At 37.7% G+C, this 21,938-nt stretch overlaps 1 protein-coding gene across 4 annotated transcripts in view; it reads left to right on the top strand.

Moving 5' to 3' along the window:
- Nucleotides 1-21,938, top strand: part of ARHGAP18 (Rho GTPase activating protein 18) — a 156,526-nt gene that overhangs the window by 119,391 nt on the left and 15,197 nt on the right. For all 4 annotated transcript variants that reach the window (XM_049900518.1, XM_049900536.1, XM_049900527.1 and 1 more), the window contains exons 8-12: nt 1,790-1,867; nt 8,177-8,336; nt 9,925-10,007; nt 14,724-14,930; nt 16,351-16,491. In XM_049900518.1, the coding sequence (XP_049756475.1) occupies nt 1,790-1,867; nt 8,177-8,336; nt 9,925-10,007; nt 14,724-14,930; nt 16,351-16,491 (669 nt within the window). The remainder of the gene's footprint in view (nt 1-1,789; nt 1,868-8,176; nt 8,337-9,924; nt 10,008-14,723; nt 14,931-16,350; nt 16,492-21,938) is intronic.

Raw genomic sequence — 21,938 nt, 5'->3', positions numbered from 1 at the left:
TATCTCATTGACGACTACGATTCAGCTTTGGAGAATAATAATGGTAGAAAGGACTCAAATATAAACCTGGAAATTTCTCCCATTCAGTTATTTAGAAATCACATTCAATTTTTCCTGTGTATTTAATGAAAGTTAAAAGCACATACTGCTGAAAACTAATTTGTTCCAGCAGCTAGCATATAATTTTATTTTTTTAAGAAGAGAGAGAAACATTTTAAATATTTTATAAGATGAAATAGCATCTTATAAATTGTCTGCACATTGAATACATTTTGCAAGGTATAATTTGATAAATTTTAAATTCTTTATTGAGTAATGCCTATTTAATCTAAAATAACTCATGTAAAACTCTTTGCAAGGTGTTTTATCCAGTGTAACTTGAAAAATACGGTCCTGAAAAATATTCCAGTTGAATTTTAAAAAAGTCATGTACTGCTTTGACTGGTCAAAGATGTTTGCCTTTATTAGTAATAATAAATCCCTGGGGTAATTTTGAGAATACTCTTTATTTTAGTCTTACCAGAGTCCCTCCAGATCATTGCATTCTTTGGAAGTAATCCAAGGATAGAAATGAGATCATTTAAGAAAAATTATCATGCTTTTCAGTATCTACATGATACCATGTATTTGATGTCCATACATCTAGACGAAGGTCAAAAAGCCTCTTTTATAAGCTGTGCATTGCTCCTAACAGATAAGCAAGGGGAAAAGAATAAGCTTTATGTAGTTTATAAAGCCTTAGTTAATCATTAAAGGGAGCTTCCCTGAAAGAAAATAAAAATTTACATTCTGTTGGCGCTCTGGAAGATTTTATGCTCTAGGGCCTGCAGGGAGTATTATAGTAAGATTTGGACTGAGTGAAGGGTAGGTCTATCTTTTTAAAATTAGGAGAAGACTTGTGAAAGGAAGATGGGTGAAGAGGAAGGAAACCCTATATGATACTAATAAATGCTTCATATTTAAATTGAGAATATGGAAATGGCTTCCCTTAAAATAGCAGAGCACCCCTATAAAGTCCTTGTATACTACCAGGGGAACTTATATTCCCATTTCAAGACCATTCCGTCAAGAAAGTAACCACTATTTTATCTTCTTCCCTGCTTCCAACAATTTGTCATTAAATTGTCTCCATTGGCCTTTTCCTTGTGAGTTTCTGCCTTAAAAAAAAAAAAAAAAGAAAAGAAAAAAATCCTTAATTGTTAACTTAGTGGGCTTCTGGACATAGCAAGGCCTATATGTATTCGTCAGACATTGGACATGATTTAGAAGTCCTATACAAGAATTGCTTTTTCTTTACTACCCAAAGCTTAAGACTTACACATGAATATTTGCAAATAGTTCTTGACTTTATATCATAAATAATTCTTTTTTTTTTTTGAACAAACTAAAAATGAGATGTAGATGTGTAAATACTAGAATTTTGTAAGATTTATTTGATTGCAGAATGCATGTTTCTGGAAAAGCAGAAGAAATGGATGTTTTTAGTTGCTTTTAAAAAATGAACGTCTTCTTTCTCCCTTTGTTTGGAGTACCACAGCTGATGTGTGAAGATACACATTTCTGTTATAAAGGAGAATAAGACCTAACTTTTTTCTAAATTATAACTAAAGTTTTGGGACTTGTTGGTTTAAAGGATAGTGATATTGCAATAGCATTCAAAACCTCATAAAATCCAGTTTGCATGTCGTTGTAATCAGTTTTCCTTTATTTATATGTGAAACAGATGTTAAATTTGGAATTGTACCTGTTATGAATACCAAAATCAGAATGTTCCTCTGTTTATACACAGCTGATTTCTCGAATTGAAGAGGGAGGTTTGGAAACTGAAGGCCTCTTACGAATACCTGGAGCTGCTGTTAGAATCAAGGTAATCTCTTGGCCCTACTAATGTAACATTTTATTGTTTAATTATACTTTTCCATTTTAAAAGTTAACTTGTCCTCTACACTCTCTCTCCATTGCTAGTAAAGTGGATAAAATAAAAGCAATAAAACCTCTTACAATTCAGCTTGAATTCAGCTTTTCTAATGTCCCTTCTATTTTTGTTTTAGTGTTTTAAAAATCACCATGTTATCTATAATAATACTATAATAAATAAACATGCAAATGATTTCAATCTGTGTATGGTGCGGAATAAAATAGGAACAAAAGTGAACAAGTAAAAAACAAAAGTAGTTCCTTTCTTCTGATGAACGGAGAACAGGATGAGTCAAGATATTAATAGGGGGCTGGCAGTGGACTCCATGGGTGGCACAAAAGGTTACTCAGGGGAGGATGAAGAAAACCAAGGACACAAGGGAAAGATTAGTCCAAATGACTGATGGACCACAAGTATTACAACCTCCACCAGACGGAGTCCAGCACAACTAGATGGTGCCTGGCTACCACCACTGACTGCTCTGACAGGTGTCACAATAGGAGGTCCCAGTCAGAGCTGGAGAAAAATATAGAAGAAAATTCTAACTCAAAACAAACAAAAAATCAGACTTGCTGGTCTGATAGAGACTGGAGAAACCCTGAGAGTGTGGCCCCTGTACACCGTTTTAGCTCAGTAATGAAGTCACTCCTGAGGTTCCCCCTTCAGCCAAATATTAGACAAGCCCATTAAAAAAAATAAAAAGACTAAAGGGGCACACCGGCCCAGAGGCAAGCACCACAAGGCAGGAGGGAATAGGAAAGCTGGTAATAGGGAACCCAAGGTCACTGACATGTCATGGGGTTGGTAACCAGTGTCACAAAACAATATGTGTACTAATTGTTTAATGAGAAGCTAGTTTGTTCTGTAAACTTACATTTAAAGTACAATTAAAAAAAAAAAAAAAGCTACTATCCAAAATGTTGGTTGTTTGAATCCACCCAGAGGCGCCTCAGAAGATCACAGCCACTGGAAACCCTGTGAAGTGCAACGCAGGGGATTGCTACTGGATGACGGCTGGTTTTGGTTGGTGATGGATTTAGTCAGGATGAGCTATGTCAGTTGAGTTAAAAGAAAAGAAAGGCAGGGACAGACTTTCCTAGGTCAGACTAGGAGCCTTGACAGGAATCCACAAAAAAAAAACCTTTAAAAAACACTTTTTTGAGGTGACAAAATAAGATTGTTTCAACCACTTTCCTGAGTAGAGCTCCTTCCCCTGTCTTTTGTTCCCTGTCCCACTGTATCCAAGCAGCATGAGTCTGGTTTGTGAAAGAGGTATGATGACCCCCAGAATTCCCAATTTTACACCCTTTTCTCCCCAATTTTTTCCTCTCTGAATGACATTTTCTTCCTGTAGTGTGTACCCTCCTGGCTTCATCTCTTTTGCCTAACTCCTGCAAGTTTCCAGTAAATATAGGATAAAGTGAAGTTACCCTACAGGTTATACATAATACATAATGGTGTGCCTCTCAGGGGATTTGCAGTTTAAAGGAGCCTCAGACTTGGAATTACAGCTTAATCTGGAAAAAGTACCCAGAAAATGTTTTTGGTTAGTGGTCGTTAACTACCTCTGTTACCTTAGTTACCTTCCAAATTCAGCTTGATCTCTAAACTGAGATAACACTAGTAGCTGCCCACATTCAGTATATGTCTTCCTGAATTTTAATATCCAAAAGAAAATAGGATAGAAAGCGAAGATAATTCTGTTCATTTACTTCAGACCTATTTTATATGAAATATTTAGAGCTGGAGCAGGGGGGAAAGGCTCTTAGTGGGTTCATATTCTCCTCACCAGTGACTAATGTGCTCCGATGCTGCCAGGATTGGAATTGCTGTATACATTCAACAGTTTTGCATCACCTGCTTATTTTGATAAGTTTCTCCAGTGTATGACACAGGTTTTGGCCTACTTAGCTCTTACTTCATAGTAATCTCAGCTTAATAGTATTTGACTAACCTGATATACCCTGCTTACAGATTGCAGCTTGTGTCTCCTGGGTTTGGTATCTGATGCATAAAGCTCCCTGAAAGAGTTTTGGTGTGCCTGTAGGTACGATAACTTGGCATTGTCTCATTTCATTTACTAACACCTATAGCACTTTCAGGAGCCCTGGTGGTGCAGTGGGTTAGTGCTCAGGCTGCTAACGAAAAGGCCAGCAGTTTGAATCCACCAGCCTGCTCCTTGGAAACCCTGTGGTACAGTTCCCCTCTGTCCTACAGTGTCTCTATGAGTTGGAATCGACACGATGGCACTGGGTTTTTGGTAAGGCAGTTCCACCCCCAGTCAATAATGGACACTGGGCGTGATTCTGGGATGAGTTTTATTGAGAAGCACATTTTCTTAAAGGATTATGGTATTTTTATGCCAATAGTGCAAGTTCTACATTTGTTTTGCCAACTGTGCCCTCCCCTGTGAGGTATTTTCGTAAAGTTCACTATGCCCATTTTTTTAAAAGTGACATTTAAAAAAAAAAAAATTGACATAGCACACTTAAGAAAATACCTCGTGGGAGGGTGCAGTTGGCAAAAATAAAATAAAATAAAATGTAGAGTGTGCACCTTATTTGCGTAAAAAATATCATATTCCCTCAGAAAGAGGCAATGTGATTTCATATTACCTATATAAAAAAAAATTTTTTTTTTTTTTTTTATATATCAGAAAGAACACTGCTTCTCAGTTCACTGTTCAAAGCAGTCAGACTCTCAATAGCAGAGCATGGTGACCAACTCGCAGAAGTGATAAACACATGTTTACTTAAGTACCGAGTAGTGAGTGTAATGCACATTTTGTGTTGTCACAGGAAGGCTGTCAAAAGGGCAAGTTCAACTAAGTGTAATTGCCAAAAAGCCCAATTAAGTGAATTCAGCTGGCTCAACTCTTCAACCCAGCCTGTTGTCACACACCAAATTATGCACCAGCTGGTTCATTATAAATAATTTAAAGATAATACACACAATTTTTGGTTGTCTTCCCCTACCCCCACCACCAATTTTCTTTGTACTCTTCTGTCTCTGTCTTTCTGTCGCTGTATGTCTTTCTGTCTTTCTCCTATCTCTGGGGTTATGTTCATGTATTACAAAAATAATTGGGGTAGAGGTTTGTGGTTATGCTGGGGACAGAAAATGTAATAAATTTATGCTGGGGACAGAAAATGTAATAAATTTATTCTACAAAAAAAAAAAAAAAGAACATTCTTTGTGAGAACTGTTTCAAATAATAGAAGGAAGTGACAGAACCTTGGAAGGATTTCTAACATACTAGGATTTGTGCCATAGTGAAAACATACAGAAAATAATTTTGAAACTAAATTGATTTATTAGTAATAACTTGCCTGGCAAATTTTTGTAGAGTCCTTGAGGTAAATGAACTAGGTATTTCTAATCCTGCTTGGACTCAAACTACTTTCTGCAGGTGACGACAAAATTGCTATGTCACTTACAGCCTGTGCATTTAAGAGAAGTGTATGGATGTTTTTTAATGCCTCATTTGCTGTAGGATTTGGTTTTGCATTTCCCAGAGATGACTAATCAAAAGTAGCCTTCTGCTTTAGGCCCAGAGACTGATTATAATGTACTTCTGTATCATTTAAAACATAGATTTGTAATTTTTTTTTTTAATTTGAAAATTATAGTCTCTAGGTAAAGTCCCCACAAGGAAAGACTATCTTGTATTTTAATTAAGCCTTTACTAAGGCTTCTTGAATGTCCAAGAAAAATTTGAAAGTTTTTTAATTTTTTGGTCTTTGCTTCATTTTTTCATTGGTAAAGTACAATTAGGGTGGGTGAGGATAGGAATATTCCTTTTTTTTTTAAGTCTTTTTAAATTAATTTTTATTGTGCTTTAAGTGAAAGTTTACAAATCAGGTCAGTCTCTTATACAAAAATTTACATACACCTTGCCATACACTCCTAATTGCTCTCCCTCCAATGAGGCAGCACAGTTCTTCCCTCCATTCTTTCTCATGTCCATTCAGGTAGCTTCTGGCCCACTCTGCCCTCTCATCCCCCCTCTAGATAGGCGATGCCAACATAGTCTCATGTGTCCACTTGATCCAAGAAGCTTGTTCTTCACCAGTATCGTTTTCCATCCCCTATTCCAGTCCAATCCCTGACTGAAGAGTTGGCTTTGGGGATGGTTCCTGTCCTGGGCTAACAGAAGGTCTGGGGACCATGGTCTCTGGGGCCCCTTCAGTCCCAGTCTGACCATTAAGTCTGGTCTTTTTGTGAGAATTTGGGGTCTGCATCCCACTGCTCTCCTGCTCCCTCAGGGTTTCTCTGTTGAGTTCCCTGTCAGGGCAGTCATTGGTTGTGGCTGGACACCATCTAGTTCTTCTGGTCTCAGGCTGTTGTAGTCTCTGGTTTATGTGGTCCTTTCTGTCTCTTAGGCTCATAATTACCTTGTGTCTTTGGTGTTCTTCATTCTTCCTTGCTCCAGGTGGGTTGAGATCAATTGATGCATCTTAGATGGCTGCTTGCTAGCATTTAAGACCCCAGATGCCACTCTCCAAAGTGGGATGCAGAATGTTTTCTTAATAGATTTTATTATGCCAATTGACTTAGATGTCTCCTGAAGCCATGGTCCTCAAACCCCCGCCCCAGCTACGCTGGCCTTTGAAGCGTTCAGTTTATTCAGGAAACTTCTTTGCTTTTGGTTTAGTCCAGTTGTGCTGACCTCTCCTGTATTGTGTATTGTCTTTTCCTTCACCTAAAATGAAACTTACCTACTATCTAATTAGTGGATGCCCCCTCCTCCCTTCCCTCCCTCCCGCTCTCGTAACCATCAAAGAATATTTTCTTTATTTAAACTGTTTCTCCAGTTCTCATAATAGTGGTCTTATACAATATTTGACCTTTTGTAATTGACTGATTTCACTCAGCATAATGTCTTCCAGATTTCTCCATGTTATGAAATGTTTCATGGATTCATCATTGTTCTTTATTGATACGTAGTATGCCATTGTGTGAATATACCATAGTTTATCCATTCATCCGTTGATGGGCACCTTGGTTGCTTCCATCTTTTTGCTATTGTAAACAGTGCTGCAGTGAACATGGGTGTGCATATATCAGTTTGCGTAAAGGCTCTTATTTCCCTGGGATATATTCCAAGGAGTGGAATTGCTGGATCATATGGTAGTTCTAGTTTTTTAAGGAAGCGCCAAATCGATTTCCAAAGTGGTTGTACAATTTTACATTCCCACCAGCAGTGTGTAAGTACTGCAGTCTCTCCACAACTAAGAATATTCTTTTTTTTTTAATTAATTTTTATTAAGCTTCAAGTGAACATTTACAGTTCCAATCAGTCTGTCACATGTAGGTTTACATACATCTTACTCCCTTCTCCCACTTGCTCTCCCCCTATTGAGTCAGCCCTTTCAGTCTCTCGTTTCGTGCCAATTTTGCCATCTTCCCTCTCTCTCTATCTTCCCATCCCCCCTCCAGTCAAGAGTTGCCAACACACTCTCCCGTGTCCACCTGATTTAATTAGCTCACTCTTCATCAGCATCTCTCTCCCACCCACTGACCAGTCCTTTTCATGCCTGATGATTTGTCTTCGGGGATGGTTCCTGTCCTGTGCCATCAGAAGTTCTGGGGAGCATTGTCTCTGGGATTCCTCTAGTCGCAGTCATACCATTAGGTATGGTCTTTTTATGAGAATTTGGGGTCTGTATCCTATTGGTCTCCTGCTCCCTCAGGAGTTCTCTGTTGTGCTCCCTGACAGGGCAGACATCGATTGTGGCCGGACACCAACTAGTTCTTCTGGTCTCAGGATAATGTAGGTCTCTGGTTCATGTGGCCCTTTCTGTCTCTTGCGTTCTTAGTTGTCGTGTGACCTTGGTGTTCTTCCTTTGCCTTTGCTCCAGGTGGGTTGAGACCAATTGATGTATCTTAGATGGCCGCTTGTTGGCATTTAGGACCCCAGGCGCCGCAATTCAAAGTGTGATGCAGAATGTTTTCATAATAGAATTATTTTGCCCATTGACTTAGAAGTCCTCTCAAACCAAGTTCCCCAGACCCCAGCCCCTGCTCCGCTGACCTTTGAAGCTTTCATTTTATCCCGGAAACCTCTTTGCTTTTAGTCCAGTCCAATTAAGAATATTCTTTTGAGTCACAGTGAACTATTGGCTTTTGGTACTTTCAGGTGTGTTTTTGAAAAAACATCCCTTATAAAGTAAGAAATAATATCAAACCCTGAGCAGGAAAAAATGCATTTACTGGTAGTTTTTTTTTTTTTTCTTTCTTTCTTCTTCTGCCTTTCAGAATCTTTGCCAAGAACTTGAAGCAAAGTTTTATGAAGGGGTTTTTAATTGGGAAAGTGTCAAGCAGCACGATGCAGCCAGCCTTCTGAAGCTGTTCATTCGGGAGCTGCCCCAGCCGTTGCTCAGTACAGAATATCTCAAAGCCTTTCAGGCTGTCCAAAGTAAGTGACATCCCACTTTGGAGCAGTCCTGGTACCGTTGCCATCCATATTAATTGCTTTAATGACATTTTGTATGACAAGGAATATAACCAGATATATTGAAATAGACGTATTGACTCACTGACGTCAACAGGCGCTCAAATGCCACACGTTGTTTTCCTTTTACTTTATGAATATACATCTCTGACTAAGTAGATAATAGAATGTTCTCTTTGAATACAGATTAGTTGTATGGCATTTAAGCAATACAATATATTTTAGTGTCGAAGCCTGGAAACTTCACATTTCTTTTGTAGTAGAATGAGTCACGTAAGATCTCCGATACATTTTTTCTTGCCAAGTGTTAAAAGCAACACTTACTGGAGAAGCTGTGGATTAACAGTTATCATAGAAGCATACAGAGATGTGGCAGAGTCTGTCAGCATTTATTGAGAAATTAAATTCTGAAATTATCGTGGAGAAACATGGAACAAAGCATTTTGGTGGAAGGCAACAAACACCTTAGGTGTTGCCATTTTGTGGTCTTAGGCAAGCTCCAAATTAGTGTCTCTAATTGTCCTTGCTTTCTTTTCAGAGGAACAAAGAGATATTGTGAGGTTTGCATATTGGTATGAGTATCCCTTTTACCCTTAGAGGCCATCCAAAAAAATCGCCATAACCACACTCACTTGACTATACAATTAATCATCCAAACTAAGACACTAGTGAGAGTAAAAAAGGATCACTATTAATGATCACGGTGAGTTACTGTCAACCAGAACTCTTCCAGACCATTCATTCATAAACTATACAATGTTGAGATGGTTCTCATGAGCTACATGGTATCAGAACATTTCTTTAGAATTTCTAGGAGAGAAATGACTGAAATTATCTTCTACCTAAAACATTTTTTAGTGGTTCATTGTGTTATTTTGCCTATATGCATTGGATATGGATTAAAGTGCTAAATTCATCCCTGAAAAACTAATACAGGAATGATTTAAAATATCCATGCATGTCACATAAATGGAATAAAAGCTACTGAAAATGATGTGTACCAACCACAATAATACACCTTTTGTTGTTAGGTGCCGTGAAGTCGATCTTGACTTCCAGTTTATTCCGCAGACATTTATTGAGCACTTGTTGTGTTACAGGCCCTGTTTCACATATTCCTGTTGGAATTAACAGACTCTTACCATGTAGTTTGTTCATTAACCATTAAAAGAAGCAAGCTTCAGTGTTACGGATGCACCCTGACACCATATCATGGACGGTGCCATCTTCTGTGTCTTTTCATGGGGAAATAATTAACAAGCAGAAGTTAAAATTATTTCCAAAGCACTGTTGAGTGTCTGCAAACATAAGGCAGCTCGTCATATGATCGCAGTTGGAAGTGAGCATTCTGAGAGAGCAGCACTGTAACAGCAGCTGCTTTTACTGATCTCCCACAAACACGCTCAACAAGGCTTGCCGCTCAGTGGCTGTGTCTTACATTTCACAGTCATGTTTGCGCCAAATAACTTTTGTCTTAAAGAAATGAAAAAAAGAAAGTAAAGAAAAATGTTCAGTAAAGAAAAGAGTTCAGGTTTATTTAATCTATCTGCAGATCTTCCAACCAAGAAGCAGCAACTACAGGCTTTGAATCTCCTGGTCATCCTCCTACCTGACGCGAACAGGGACACACTGAAGGTCAGCTGGGTTGGTTTACGTTAACTATCCCTTAGAACGAAGCAGAGGAATTTTTCTTTCTTTGCGGCAGCCCAATATGATGTGTATCTGGGAAATGTTAACATAACAGGCTGCAGAGAAAAGGCCTATTTGTAAGGACAAATGGTGAAAGAAAGTCTTCAAAGTTTATTTATTTATTTATTAGGTAGGTTATGTTATTAGCGTTCTTAGGTTTTGGTTTTTTTTTTTTTAGGTTTTCACTAGAACATTTCTTATACTCTAACAGATGATTGAGGTTCATTTATAAATGGGACCATGGGTAATTTTTGTTTTTTCCTTCTTTCTGTTTTTCTGCCTTTTCCAAATTTTATTGAGCATATATTTCGAAGTTTAGCAAACATGTATTAATGAAGTTAAAAATAAATGTTTAAAAAAATCCTAAGACTCATCAGTTGTGACCCACTGTTGCCTTCAACTAAGAACTTACAGTTGTTTGGAGCTTCCAGGGATCAGAGTTTGAAATAAGCATAATGGTGATTTTGAAATGCTTGTTAGACCAACTTAAACAAATTCTAGTTGTTTCACTAAGTCACATTCTGAGTTTCTGGTATATATTATCATTTCAAAGTGATTTGCTCTAATATTAATATACTTTAATATCATTTACTCTAAGCATTGTCAGTGGTTCTCATAATATCCACTGGATTGCTCCACATTGATTTTATTTTCCTTAAGGGCAAAGTGTATAGAATACTTGTAAAAGTTTTAATCATAAAATTTTATAAAGGAAAAAGAAAAAAAACACTTTTTTAATCTAGAAAGAATATTTACATTTTGTTCTTTATTTTATTTTTATTATTTTTTTTAATATACGGGTGAGGGTGATACCCTTGCCTCCTTATCTTCTACATTTCTTGCTGTTTCAAATGAAATCTCACGTCAAGAAATGAAAGCAAAACCTTGTTATTTGTAAAAACTTTTCCTGTAGCTTATGAATACTCCTTGAACTGTATAATTACATGAGTAATAGTTCTTGAATGCCCACGGAATGAATGTTAATACTCAACTTTTCTGGGTGACGCAGTCTGTGAGGAAGGCTGGAATGAAAGCATTATCTCTGCTACGGGAGAACTTCCTGACTTTATTAAGTCAGAAAAAGTCTTTTGCTCCACTGATTGTCAAATGAATAACTAACCAGGTAACATTAGGTTTTATTTTTATCTATTTTTGATGCAGTGACCAGGTGTAGAAAGGGTTACATTCATACATCGTGTGACCAGAGCTGCTATGTATGGATGTATAGGTTGTGACCTAAACAGGGACATCCAGCCCAGAACAAAGTGGGGACTGATTTCCAGCTTGTTTGCCAGCTGTGCCTGTGGCCCAGGGCTACATCTACTTGGAAAGAAAAAAGAACATCTTTTTCTTACTCCCATAAAGATGCCTTTCTGGGTGATGGCCCTGTGAATGACCACTGCAGTAGTCCCCCTCATCCGCAGGGGATACATTCCAAGTCCCCCATGGATGCCAGAAACCACGGGTAGTACCCAAACCTGTATATATACATACCTATGATATGATAAAGTTTAATTTATAAATTAGGCACAGTGGATTAATAACAATAACTGATAATAAAATAGAACAATCATAACAATAAAAGTTATGTGAATGTGGTCACTGGGCAGGACAGAGTGAAATGGTGTGAGATTTCATCATGTTCCTCACTTAATATTTTTGGACCGTGATTGGCTGCAGGTAACTGAAACTGTGGAATGCAAAATCGTGGGTAAGGAGGTACTACCGTATCAGGTTAGAATTGAAAGTCACATGACTTATTTTAAAATTTACCAGTTGCCATCAAGTCTGTTCCAATTCATAGCAACCCCATGCGTCAGAGTAGGATGGTGCTCCATAGGGTTTTCAATGGCTGATTTTTGTGGAAGTAGATTGCCAGGCCTTTCTTCTAAAGCACCTCCGGGTAGATATAAACCTTCAGCTTTCAGGTAACAGCCTAGCATGTTACCTGTTTGTGTCCTAGGGACTGCTTTTAAAATTTACCTGTATTCAAGTGTTCAAATAGCTGTAGGAGGAAACACTAGTTCCAATATGGTTACCACTGGGCAGGGCTGGTATGGTGCTCTTATTTGGGCATGGCCTTCCAAGTCTCAGGTATGTTCTTTTAAGCATTCTCTGTTTAAAAACATATTTTGAAGTTTTGGGGGTAGTGTTGGTTTTTTGCAGATTAGGTTAATGGGAGCAAAATGTTATAACTAAGATGGAGGATGTTATTTATTTTTTGTCAAAAACTGGCAGATGCAAAAAAGTGTTTTTACTTAAGCTTTAGTGGGTTAATTAAGTAGTTCTGATGAAGGTTTTAAATGAGAATTTTAATAATAGAATCATTAAAATAAATATGCCCTATGTGCAAGAGAATAAACCATTTAAATTTAGTTCTGTGAAGAGAAGGGACACTCCATTGCAAAGTAATTTTGGGCAGCCTAACACAAAGTTCTGCAACTTATCAAGTGCTAGGACCACGCATTCGATTGTCGTTTGGAGGGCAAGGATCATGAGTTGTGTGGCCTACAGGTGATAAGGCACCATGTTAAACGCCTTGTCGTGGTATAAGTGCAAAGGTACAGGTGTCTTTGGCTAAACTGCTTAGCCAGAATTCTTTTACCTTTATTGCTGTGTATTTGGACCAATTATCATACTTACCTTTGACTTGGAGGATTTTAAGATGTCAGCAAAGCATCCACATTAATATAATTATTGGCATTTGTTTACCCTTTTTGTAGTTTTAGGAAGTTCTTTATGGGCGTCATCTCACTTCATCCTCATAGGCTATGAAATCAGAATTCCCATTTTACCAATGAGAAAAATTTCAAGATCAGATCACACATAGCTAGTAAGTAACCACGCTGGGACTCAAGATTTCAAAGAGCGCATCCAGTGATATTTTGACAACAGCAGACTGGTGATAAATACATTAAAAAAAAAAAAAAACAAGGGCTTCTTACAGTTCTCCAGCCAGGGCTAGGCTTGCATCTTATTATTTATTTCATATCTCTATACATGTACTCATGCATTCTAGGATTCTAATGGTAATGTTTTGAATAACCTTACTGCATATGCATGCCACAATTAAAATGGTTTATTATCTAATCTCTGTAATTTATGCCCATAAACAAGGAGATACACTGGTCCCCAGATAATTATTCTAGTCCCTGTGGAACAAAATTAAATATTTCTTCCAAACCTCACCAATTAATCTTTTGTCCTCATTTGATAATCTGTTGTTTCTATATAACTTTATGCTTGGATTACAATTTAACTTTCTAAGCACTGTACCAGAAATTAGATAGATAAATCTCATAAACGCTATGCCTTTAGTTTGTTTCAAAATTTGAGGTCTATATAGCAGCTAAATTTGTCCAAGATCAACCTGTTAGCACTTAGGAGGATTTTTTTTTTTTTTTCTTCTGATATCCAGTGAGTTATAGGCACCTTTTTTCCCTTTTGGTATGGTTCTTTCCCATTTTGTTATAATTTATTTGGCCTTTTTAAGGTAGGACTTTTGGGCAAAATATGAAAAATAATGACTCCTATTAGCTAAAAGTTCCAAACCAAAGGCTAGATAGACCTGCAATTAAATTCCTTTTCTACCATTTCCTAGCTGTGTGACCTCTGGTAAGCTACTTAATTTCTCTAAGGCATTGTGTTCTCATCTGCAAAATGGGGATAATTATGGCATCTAATAGATCTCCTCGAGATAGAGTAAGGATTAAGTGAGATGTTCTCTTCATGCAGCGCCTCACCCATAAAAATAGAGGACATAAAACAAAAGATGAACTTGAAGCCTGTAACTGTCAGGAGTAGGGTGGTCTCAGCAGCCTATGGCATTTGTGGAGGGTAGGCTCAGTCAATACATGGGTGGGTGCTCACAGTGGAGGTGGGGACTGGGTAGCATCAAGCTCAGCATAACCTGACCTCTTCTGATGAGCAGTTCCTTTTCATTCATTCATTCATTTTTAAAAATGCTCCTCTCCTGGGTCACTCCTTATCCCACTTCTTTTCCATTCTTTTTAAGTTTTATGTCACCCGGCTGGAAACCTTGGTGGTGTAGTGGTTAAGTGCTACAGCTGCTAACCAAAAGGTCAGGAGTTCAAATCTACCAGGCGCTCCTTGGAAACTCTATGGGGTAGTTCTACTCTGTCCTATAGGGTTGCTATGAGTTGGCATGGACTTGATGACAATGGGTTTGGTTTTGGGTCACCCAGCTATTTATTACCTTGAAGCAAATGAAATTGAAGTTGAATGAGCCTTTTTAAGAGAACTTCTCTCTCTCTTTTGTGCTTTCTCTCTCTTTTTTTAATCCCTAGGGATAAAAATAAGTCTTCCTGAAACAAGTAAACATTTGTATGATATTTTAAAATGCTTTTCAGTGCTCCATGGCTCCTGTAGGCTAGAGGGGATATTTTTCCATTCCTCTCCTTGCCAGCTGGTTTAGATTTGCACCCTTTCTACCTCATCCCTCAGTGCCACGGTCCTTCACAAAAACAAAATGCCATCTCAGAGTGTGTTGCCCTAATGGAAAAGCTTTGATGGCAAGGCCTGTTGGATGCAGCTAGCTGCGCGACTGATTTTTTAAATTAAATAAATATCCTGTGTGCTATAATGTTTAAATCTCTTTTCTTCACATACAGCACAAATCTCAAAGAGTCATTTCTGTTTCAGGCTCTGCTTGAATTTCTCCAAAGAGTAATAGACAATAAAGAGAAAAATAAAATGACGGTCATGAATGTAGCAATGGTCATGGCCCCCAATCTCTTTATGTGTCATGCATTGGGTTTGAAGTCCAGCGAACAGCGAGAATTTGTAATGGCAGCTGGGACAGCTAATATCATGCATTTATTGATTAAGTATCAGAAACTTCTGTGGACAGTAAGTATCTATTTTTAAGTTCTGTTAATGACGATATAATTTCCTAGCATAATTGTCTATAGCAATTTTAAACTTAATTTTATAAAACTGGTATAAAAATTCTATGTGGTTTTTTTCCTGAATGGTTTAAAAAAGCACATCACATTTTTGTTATTGGCTTTATACAATTATGCTTAAAACTTGTGAGTGAAGAAAATAGTAAAGGCATTTTATTCACGTACATAAGGAGGCTTTGAATTGTTATTTTAAAATCATGAAATTATATTAAACAAGCAAGCTTTGCAAAAATTAGTACTTGTTTGCTTCTGTACATTTTCCTTTCTCCTGATATTTAGACCTGTAGTCTTTTTAAAAGCTCATACTATCTTGGGATCAGATCATTCAGAGTTATTTTTCCTAGAGCCTTTATTTAAAGGGATATGTACATTTTGCATCCTACTTGCTGGGAACGTCTTGAAAATGATTTCCCCGTTTTAGCCTTATTTTGAGCTCGAGTTTTGACACATAATCAGTGGCCTGCTTCTTGGCACGATAACAAGATGGTGGATGAGAGCTCAGTTGATGAAAGTCTCATTATCCAGTGAAATTTATAATTTTTGAAAGAAGCATTTTATAGGCATTTAGAAAAATGAACTAAAGACATTCCAAGTAGAATATACTAGTGAATATCACAGTCTTTTATTTGAGGAAGCCCCGATATAATTCGTTGAAAAGACAGAATGATGATAATCTGATTTTAAAGTCTTTTATTTTTCTATGCTCTATGAAAAGCAAGTGACACAAGTGATTTCTAATGTGTGTGTGTGTATGTGTGTGTTTTAAATTAATCTGAGTTTATTAAATCTCAATTTTTAAAATGCCAGTATTATTTTATGGTTTCATTATAGGAGCTTTAAAATATTTTATTTTTGCTCATGTAATTTCTGAGATTTTTTTTTTCCTGGTTCATTGCTCAATACTTGTCAACGTTTGTTTATTGGTGAATTTTTCTTTCTCTTTTTGACAGTAGAGGATAGCTAGTTATTGGAAAGAGAACTCTAGGCTAGTCAGAGGGACTGTGGATAGGTGGCTGCTAAAGGGAAGAACCATTTACTGCCACTCAGGCAGTCTCTGCTTCTTGGCTTACATGGCATGGAAGAATGGCCACTCTGTCCCTGAACTTCGAAAAGTCTCTTTTGGAACCCTACACAATGGGTAGTAAATTGCATCACCTGGATGCCCTGTACACATAGTCAGTGAATAATATGATACATTCTCTCTTCACAGTTTTAATGAATAGTGGATGTAAAACAACACGGTCTTATCAAATAGACAAAACTTTTACTCCTCCCGAAATTTAAGAAACCAAGATAATTATTTCTGTAGTTTAAAATGGTGCCTTTTCATTTTCTTCCCCAAACTTAATTTCATTTCTTCTTAGATTCCCAAGTTTATTGTAAACCAAGTGAGGAAACAAAACACCGAAAATCATAAAAAGGATAAAAAAGCCATGAAGAAATTGCTGAAGAAAATGGCTTATGACCGAGAAAAATATGAAAAGCAAGAGAAGAACCCAAATGATGTAAGAAAAACTTAATGATGTGTATTTATATAGATTTCAGTATTGTTTATAATACCCTCTTTTCCCCCCAAAAAGAATTTTATGTGTTCTGAGTATGGCTTGGCTTTCTACGCACTTACTAGGCCCTGGTACTGTTCATAGGTAAAGGCGTCAGCAGTAATAATTACACTCCTGCCCTAGTAATGATCAGGATTGCCAGTTGGTCAGGTATTGGTGACTCAGGGTGTCAGCTGATAATGGGAAACAATGGAAGATAATGAGACAGGCATGTCTGAAAACACACACACACAAAGGACTCCCATGGAGACTCCAGTTGCCCACCAAATGTGTAGTGTGGAAAGAACGCCCTGGGTGAACCACTGTGAACCATTGATCTTTTTTTATTTTTTCCAATTTTCTCTTTTGTAAAACGGGGGGAGGGGACAGAGTGGGACAAAAACTAAATAACTCAGATAAACAAATAGGCAAGTGTTTTTGTTGCTTCTAGGATAATTCCTGGACTTCCATGCGTACTTAAAAATTCTTAATTTGATCAGAGGAAGAATTTGGAAAGAGTTCTCTTGGAAAGAAGACAAATGTTTCAATAAAGAAATACCTCTAAATATCAGTATTTACAAACTGCTCTAAAAGTATGCTAAGAAAAACAGTGGAATATGCATGAAACACATTTATGAAGTGAGCTGTTACCAAAGCCGTCACTTCAGATCCTGAAATGAAAGCCTTTCTATTGTTCTGTTTACGGAGAATATACCCTACCACCGCCACCGGTAACACCACTTTGAGGTTGTTCAGTTACATGCTGACATCTTGTGGAATATTGTGGAGATGCAGTTATCAGCCTTTGAATTTTCGCTCTGGCCAGCCTACCCCCGCCCCCCGCCCCCCAAAAACCAAACCCACTGCCATCCAGTGGATTCCGATTCACAGCGGCCCTGTAGGACAGAATAGAACTGCCCCTTGGAATTTCCAAAGATCGCCTGGCGGATTTGAAATGCTGACATTTTGGTTAGCGGCCGTAGCACTTAACCACTACACCACCAGGGGTTTCCAGGGTCGGCTTAAGGACCTAGTAATTATAAAAAATTATTTTTCCTGAATTAAGGTGGAAATAGCTCTCACTTTTACAAAATAACACTTTCGTGGGTTTGTAAATTTTTTTAAATCAATTTTTAAGTATCTTTAAAAATGTGTAGTATATTAAATGGAAATGATAAATATTTATTTTTTTGAAAAAATGATTATAATCATACATTTAGAAAGGATTTTTGAGATATAATAATTTGCTTAAGTTTAGAATGCTCCATTGTCCCGTAAACATTGTAGATATGTAGATATCTTCTTGCTTTATAGCCCTGCTTATTCATATTAACTTAGGTGACTTTATAGCCTTGTCTTTTCATATAAGGCAGTTATAATGTGATGCTCTTAGGCATAGTGTCTACTTAAGGAAACAAAATTGTGGCATACATTTTATATATCCTTAGACTAAAAAATTTAAAGGTTATCTTTTTGGAGATAGAATATTAAATAATTTTGTCATTATAGAAAAATAGCATTAACTTGGATCTCTTTACACTTTGGGTTACTTAGACATAAGTTGGTCTAAGGATCGTCTCTGTACTGCTTAAAAGCTATAGTGTCATTTTAGGAGTTTGGAATTTAAATCTGGATAGCAATCTTGGTTTTATTATTTATTAGCCCTTGTTTAGTCTCTCTGAGTTTTAGTTTTCTCTAGTGAAATTCAGTTATTCATTTAACAAAATGCTACTAAGTGCTGCCTTGGTGCTTAGCACACATTCTATGTTGGTATTCAAAGGGAGATGAAGCAGGGAACTCATCCCCAGGGAGAAAGGAGGGCAAGGAAAGAAGTTGAACTCAGAGACGCTGAAAATGTCCCGATGGAAGCGTGACCCAGGGTACCCTGGGGGCACAAAAGAGGGAGTAAATGTTGACTTATGGACACTAGAGAGGCTTCACTGGGACACTCTTGAGCTGAGCTGTGAAAAACAAGTCAGTGCTATTCAGGCAGTGAGGAAGAGAAGGCCTAGCCAGCAGAGGAAGCTATGTGACTGAATGGTCCCCTGCAGGTAGCCATGGCCCACGGTGGAGGTTTGTCTGACCTATAATTTTGGTTTAAAATATTTGATCAATGGACAGAATTAAAAAAATAATAATAATGTAAAAGTCTAGATTTCCATCTTAACTTGGCAAATTTGATAATGGGGTTGGGGGTGATAGAGGTATTGTTAGTTTCCTGCAGGGTCATAATTGACTGGACCTGAGTAGCAGCTGTTACCTTTGGATGGCTATGGACAACCTATTTTGCTGTATGCCCTCCCCTGCTTCATCCTACTTCTTTGGTTTATGTTTCCTGACTCTCCCCCTGAATAATTTCAATATGCAACCCACTAAGGCATGCATGCAACTTCCTGCGATATTTTATTCATTTGTTCAACAACTATTTGATGTGTGTCTACTATGTCTCAGGCATTGTTCTAGGCACTTGAGATCCATTATTGGAAAAAACAGACAAAGATCACTGCCCTTGTAGAGCTTAAATTCTATAAACGAAAATAAATACAATAAATAAATTATATAGTATGTTAGAATGTGATAATTGCTGTAGAAACTATAAAAATAGTACAGCAGGAAAAGGGAAATTGGGTGGAGGAGTCTATTAAATATTAAATTGGGTGGTTTGGTTAAGGAGGTCAGGGAGTTGAGCTGTGTGGATATCTGAGGAAGCACATTCCAGGTTGAGGGAATAGTCTCTGTAGAAGCCTTAAGGCAGGAACTTGCTTGGGGTATTTGAGGACTAGCAAGGAGTGAATGTGGCTGGAGTTGAGGGATCAAGGGGGGTGGTAGTATGAAGTAAGGTCATTAGGTCCATAAGACTAGATTACATAGGATCTTGTAGACCATCATTAGGAATTTGGTGATAAGGGGTCATTGCAAGGTTTTCAGAAAAGATATGACAATCTATGCTATGTTTTGAAGTGATCCTGCAGGCTGTAGTGTTGCAAACAGAGTGTAGGGGAGTAAAGATAGAAATGAGGACATTAGGGTCGCTGTGAATTGGAATCGACTCTATGGCATCCAGTTTGTCATAACCTAGGCAAGGGATGATGGTGACTCAGACCGGAGTGTTAGCTTTGCAGGTGAAATGGTTGAATTCTGGACATTTTTTGAAGTTAGAACCATCAAAATTTCTTGAAGAAAATGATGTGAGTTTCAAGAGAAAGAGAGAAGTCAAGGATGACTCAAAGGTTTTTGGCTTCAGAAACTGGAAGTATGAAATTGAGACTAAGATAGAAAAGAGTGCCATTTCCATTTGGGGCTTGCTGAATGTGAGATGTCTACTAGACATCTTGGTGACAATGTTTGAAGGTGTTTGGATGGCAAATCAGTTCATCCTGACTGGCCCACGGTATGGAGGTACAGGGGAGGAGGGAAGGCAGGAACAGGAAATCAAGGAAAAGTGAGGTTTCCATCCTGTAGATGACAGGGAGCTACTGAAAGATTGTGACCTCAGGAGTTACACAATCAAATTTGCATTTCACAACAGTCCTTGTGATGGCAGGCCGAAGGAAAGATTGGAAGAGTGTAGAATAGAAGGTAATATATGAGACTTTGGCTAATTTCATATATTGCTATACTGCCCTCCTGGAGAGCAGTTGGCATGTGGCAGAGCCCTTTAAGTCTTGCTACTCATTGGACTCAGAAATTCCTTCAAAGGGGGCATGTAAATATTTACACTTAAATTCATTGTCATTTTGTTTATACTGGCCCAAATTAGAAATAATCAAAAAGAATAAAAAAAAAAATAGTGGCAGTTAATTAAATATGTCATGGCATATCCGTATAATGAAATACCATGAAAATGTAGAAGTTTATAAATTGACACCAAAAGATATTGATATGTTACTATATGAAAAAAAGAAAAAAAAGGTAGAAATCAGTGAATAGTATATTCCTGTATTTTTTAAGGGGTAATAATAACTTTTATTTTTTGAACACTTACCAGAGGTCAGGCATGATACTTAACGTGTTGCAAACACTATCTCATTTAACAGTCATAGTTGTTCTAGTTGGAGTGTATTATTGTCTCAGTTTTTTACAGGTGAGGAAAGTGAGGTTCAGCAATCTGAAATGACTTAAGGTTATTTAGGTGGGAAATGGTGGAGGTGGAATTTGAATCCAAATCTAAAAATAAAATGAAACAGTTGCCTTTTAGTTGATTCCAGCTCATGGCAAACCCATGTGTGTCAGAGTAGAACAGTGCTCCGAAGAGTTTTCAATGGCTGATTTTTTGGAAGTAGATCACCAGGCCTTTCTTCCAAGGTGCCTGTGGTAGGACACAAACCTCCAGTCTTTCAGTTATCAGCCAAGTGAGTTAACCATTTGTGCCTCCACCATTATCCTCTATTTCTCCATAGAACATGGAAAAACTCTTAAGATGTATATATATGAAAATACCAGGCTTACGGATGGTAATACGATGAACATGTATTCCTGCCATTATAAAATTCATTTAATATAAACCTGTTGCCATCAAGTGTATTCCAACTCATAGCAACTCTATAGGCGAGAGTAGAACTGCCCCATAGAGTTTTACAGACTGTAAATCTTATGGAAGCAGACTGCCACATCTTCTCTCATGGATCGGATTGTGGGTTCCAACCAATGACCTTTTGGTTAGCCCCCAGAGGGTTTAACCACTGTGCTGCCAGGGTTCCATTTGTTTCATATATAGCTAGACCCAGCAGTGGGGATGGAAAAGGAGTTTTGAATATGAGATAGGAGAACCCATAAAATGTGGAACTGACTGAATGTGGGGAGCAAGGGAAAAGAAGGACTCTGGAATAATGGGCAGAATTCTGCCTTGGTTGCTTCATCATCAAGATAATAAAGCATGAAAAAAATGAAACAGACTTGAAAGAAAAGATGAGAGAGTTAGCTTTTGACATTTTGGGTTGACATGCCTGTGTGAATGTTGGGTATGTGGGCCTGAAACTCAGGGTGTGGCCAGGGCTGGGGGTATGCATTTGGGATCAGCACAGAGATCGTAGCTGAAGCCACAGAATGTTTCAGATTACACATGATGGCTGTGTGGGTAACAAAATGAAAAGGTAAAAGACAAATCTCGGAGGGCACTAATATTTAAATAATGGGCAATGGAAGAGGACCTGGTAAAAACCACGAAATAATAATAGCTAGTAAGAATGTAGTATGTTGAAAACCCAGGAAGAAATAACTTTCCAAAAAAAACTTCTTCAGTAATATCAAATGCTAAAGAGAGGTTGAGTAAGACTACTATTAGATAAAGGTTCACTGAATTTTACACTTAGAAGGATACGTGTAATGTTCTCCAAAACACTTTCAGTGAGGCTTGATAAAAGAAATCAGATTTTGGGGGACTGAATAGTGAAAGCAGAGATTGTAGTCAT

This window comes from Elephas maximus, chromosome 1 (genome assembly GCF_024166365.1).
Source record: "Elephas maximus indicus isolate mEleMax1 chromosome 1, mEleMax1 primary haplotype, whole genome shotgun sequence".
Classification (NCBI taxonomy): Eukaryota; Metazoa; Chordata; class Mammalia; order Proboscidea; family Elephantidae; genus Elephas; species Elephas maximus.
This window is presented reverse-complemented; position numbering and strand designations above follow the sequence as displayed.